General features: G+C 34.4%; 1 protein-coding gene across 1 annotated transcript in view; it reads left to right on the top strand.

The window, feature by feature from the left end:
- Positions 1 to 756: 756 nt before the first annotated feature.
- Positions 757 to 4,917, top strand: part of LOC110460544 — a 21,710-nt gene continuing 17,549 nt past the window's right edge. The window contains exon 1 of the mRNA XM_021513510.1: positions 757 to 1,024. Within this exon, the coding sequence (XP_021369185.1) occupies positions 1,013 to 1,024 (12 nt within the window). The 5' untranslated portion in view covers positions 757 to 1,012. The remainder of the gene's footprint in view (positions 1,025 to 4,917) is intronic.

Genomic DNA, 4,917 nt, shown 5'->3' with positions numbered 1-4,917 from the left:
TGGCAAGTGTGCAATTAACTTCTGATGATGAATAATTACTGTTCAATAAGTTTGAATACGGAATTAGAAATCATATAACTTGGTTTCATAGTGCGGTAAGAAGTTGCAGTTGCCTAACGGCCCCTCTCTGAGGGCCTCTTTGTAAACCGTTTCATCTCGCTCGCACCACTTGTGTTTGCTGCCTAATCAGGTGACGTTATCGGCGCTATTTTTAGCCGGGCTTTCCCGAACAATTCAAGTGGTCAAACTGGACATTTGGAACGGACTATGAATATGGGGATTGCGAGGTAACATAAGTGGAAGTGCATACAATACATACATTCATTAAAAAAAACACGCCTTTTCACGTGATGTCCCTTTAATTGGTATGTCCGAAGCACTGTTTTTATTTTTACATGTGAGATCACACAAAAGTGCATGAACACATACCCACACATATCATAAAAACAAATATCTATCATACATACATACATACATACATTCATTCATGTACTCCCACACATACACACACACGCTCATTGATGCATACCTACGTACCCCTTTACAACCAACCAACCAATCAACCAATCGTGAATTTAAACAATATGCATAATCGTAATTTGAATCTCTCTGTCGACGCTAGATACAGGTCCACACAGTTTTAAAGACTCAATTTGTTCACACCCATTCATTTATCTTTATTATCTTGAATCTGATCTAGCATAAGCCGTGATATTTGCATAGCTCATGCGTAGCGATTGCGCAGTTGATACATAACCTTTCCGTACGCAACGTAGCATATTCTTGTCATTTGCGTCACGTTTGCACGGATATATGTAATTAGTGCAGTTACCCTTTACAAAAACCATCACCTTTTTTTATCGTTACGCATGACTGAACAATGTCGACATCCATTGTAGCTCCTAGGTTGACCTGAATATACTGGAGTAACAATGGGCTTTACACACGTATTCTAGCCGGTGATACACGAGGTGGGCCGACGTCAGATATATACCTATTGGATGTAGCCACAATGTATTTACAGGTCAGTATCTTGTACACAAACCAATGTTTTGTTCGTATCATTATGCTATATTCATTATTAAGAATGCTTTAGAAATGTACAACAATGATTCAGGTATTATTTTGAATGGTATATCTATGGTTTTTAAATATCTCAGACCCACCCTTAACGGCCTATTCACAACGGCAACACTAATTTGCAATTCGGCAACATTCTACGTGGCTGCTGGTTGACAATGTGTATTTAGAAGAGCCATCTTTTATTAGTTTACTCATGGCTTAGGTACCAAATACATTGTTTGTTTTATTATTGTTGCATGGTGGCAATGCAACACTAATTTCAATATTTAAAAATGAAAAGAGAAGCCGGTTGACATATTCAGGTACATTTTCTCAGCATGATAATTTTCTATGTACGTTTGGTTAGTTTTGCTTGTGTTTTACGTCCTATTAACAGCTAGTGTCAGTTAAGGACGTGCCAGGTTTTGTTGGTGGATGTAAGCCGGAATTCCCGGAGGTAAATCACCGACCTACGGATAGTACATGGCGACTGCCCTACGTAGGTCTCTAACCCACGACCCAGTGGTGGAGGGCTAGTGGTAGCAGAATGTCAGACGCCTTAACCACTTGGCCTAAAAATAATAGCATAATACTAAAAAATGTAATGCTAATATATTGTGACATTATCTGATATCAGTACAGGCACTATGTAATGCCTCGTTCACGTAATATTACAATATCCTTAAGTTACACTATATATAAATTAATCACGGTCATTATAGCTAATGCAATATTGAAACTGGAAATGAATATCAAATGTAATTAATTATTATAAAATATTCAAAATCAAGATGACAATGATTATGAAATATTAAAACTCTATAGGATGATAAGGATTTTAGAGCATTACAATTATCGATGATGATATAATAATGTTACAATATTTAATACTGGTGCACTTACTAATATAATATTATATTGTCTCTTTTTGTCAAAATCGCATTTAAAATGATACCTAAGTACATTTAGATGAATTTTCTCATTTGCTTTTGTTCAAAGAGTAAACAAAAAACAAACAAAAAACAGGAAACTAGCTCAAATTTCTTTTTATCTATATCTCGGTTTCTCTTTTCATTATTAGAGGCTGGTAAATACTGGTATCTTTCTGCCTCGTTGGTGCATTATACATGTATTCCCCACCTCAAGGGCAATACATATATTATGGTGCCAAAATAAAACCCCAACTAAAAATAAGAGATGATCACGTTGACGCACCGTTGTTGTCGTCTGCCTCCGTCATTTGAAACTAGGTAGGCGTGGCTCGTGCCGAATTTTCTAAAGAGGCTTCGAATGAGGGAAACATTATCGGGGGAACAAGTGCGACATTATGTTTTAATGCGCCGTCATGTGACCAACGCTATAAAGATAAGGTATAATAATAAATCAAACAAAGAAGAGTACTAAGCTAAATAAATACTTTTTAAAGAATGGATGCCAAATTTGGACATTTTTATGGCCCCTCACTGATATGAGAATAAATTCCGTTTGACTCCTAAGGGGTCAAAGGAGGGGTCAATAAAATGACATATCAATCTTTTCTTTTCAATATCCCCTTAAAACATATAGTTTTAGCCCAAATCAACTATTCAGATATGTTTTCACACTATAACACCAATGAAATGTTATCAGAACAAGAACACGTTAATTATTGTTTAATTCAAAATTTACCCTCATTTTTACATTAAAACATTTTAACGTGTCAATTAAAGTAGACTAATCAATGCACCTTGTGTTATCCCTGTTTACACCCAAAAGGGATATTTGTAAATACTTATATATTCACTTTATAACTCCAATATCTCCCAAGGGGTTTCACTGATTTTTTCCCCCAATATTGCAACTTGTGTAAGTCTGACCCAAAACGTAAAACGGCCGAATATGACATCCGTCCTTTTAGGGAAATTCTATTTGTAATAACAGGTTGTTTATTTGAATTACCATGCAGTATTGTTAAACAATGTGTTGACCAAAGCCAATTGTCATTATAATTACATGTCTACGTCTATAAGCACAAAACCCTTGCACAGAAAATGACTGGTTAACACAAGAACATTGAGGTGACTATATACTGTATACATTGTGAACGGCTGGTCAGGAGATATTTCATTTTGTTTAGATACACAAGACTTATATATTCAAAAATGGGAAAATCTCTTAGATATTTTATATGGAATGTTTTAATTTTGTGTCTGAATTGTTTGTTTTGATAGGAAAATTGGCAAACGTAATAAAGGATTGAACTGAAACAAATGTCTTTCCTAATATTATTAAAAAAATCCGTGTTATTGACGTATTTAAATGATGTCGATTTAATAAATTCAAGTGTTGAATTTACATATCGCTCCTCAGAAAATTTAAATTGAATTCAGTTCTGCTGCGATAAATAACATCTGCCGTACCTGCCCAACCCGGTTTGGCCTCATGTCTATTTTATGTATTTCTACAGCTTTGAACAGGATAGAAATATCAATACTGCCACGTAAAACTGTTCCCTGCACATTGTAATTACAGCACGCGCATATTTGCAATTATTATAAGTCTAGGCAGTTGTAATATTAGAAGTAGATGGATATTAAAAACGCTTTGCTCACTTGTTTAAAATAGGGTTTACTGTCTAAATGTAAACAAGATCAATCAACAACTTAATTTTAAATAAACCTTGACTTTAGGGCAAAATATGAGCAAAGATTAATACGGACATGTTAAAAAAACATATTCAGCGAAAACGTATGGCAAGCAAACTAAACATTTAGTCAAGGAGCAATGTCAATGTCAATCATGTATCTCATTAGCCCTTTCATCCCTTTGTTACATGAGTGAACTCTACCATGCATTAATCTAGATGAGTCCATTATGGTCTACAGTGGTGAAAGGGTTCACTTATGTCAGATACTTGATATAGCATACGATATCATTTATGTTGTATATAATATACCTTATATTTTATATTAGATAATTTATACAATATATGAAATATATGAAATATCATAGATTCTACGTGATATATTGTCTAAAACTTCAACCACGATGTCAGCCACGCTTATCTAGATCAAATAGAAGTTCAACTGCCCTCTTCCCCATGCAAGTTTATGCAAACAAACTGTAATAGTCAAATCAAGCATAAAGTTTTATGTTTGGAAACGAACGTATGGTAGACCATGACACAGTATCTATCGTGTAATCGTCATGGCTATTTAACACATCATATCCTTAAAAACAGGTTGAAGAATTTCACTGCTTTACATATTTCAAATATTTGTTTAACTCTAATGAAACTTATGAAATGTGTCTTCTTCTGCTTTATGTTCTATTATGAAATATTTTTTTCAGATCAGCACTTAATTAACTGGTAAGATGCAACCAATTGGTTTGGTTTGTTTGGGTGGGTTGGTGTGGTTTGTTTGATTTTTGTTTTGATTGAGTTTTTAATCCTCACAGCAGCCATTGTCATATAATAATAATAATAATAATAATAATAATAATAATAATAATATACAACATTTATATAGCGCCCTGTATAATTTTTAAAATTACTCTAAGGCGCTTTACAACATATGAATAATAGTAATGGTTATAATTGTGAAAACAAACAACAAAGGCTTGCAATCACTTTCATACATTTAACAAGCAATGTGCACATAATTGAACAAATAAAAGGGTGGTATTTACATGACGTCTTTGCAAAGATTCTAAAATGCAGACGTGAAGAGGTGAGTTTTTATGTCCCTCTTGAACTTGGCCAGGGTATTTGACTTCCTAATAGCAGATGGTAAGCTATTCCACAACGTAGCCGAAACCCTCCCAAAGCATCTGTTTCCGTAGGTCACAGTACGAGATTTTGGGACACACAACAAA

Source organism: Mizuhopecten yessoensis, unplaced genomic scaffold (genome assembly GCF_002113885.1).
Source record: "Mizuhopecten yessoensis strain PY_sf001 unplaced genomic scaffold, ASM211388v2 scaffold10427, whole genome shotgun sequence".
Lineage (NCBI taxonomy): Eukaryota > Metazoa > Mollusca > Bivalvia > Pectinida > Pectinidae > Mizuhopecten > Mizuhopecten yessoensis.
The sequence above is the reverse complement of the archived record's forward strand: the minus strand, read 5'-3'. Positions and strand labels throughout refer to the sequence as shown.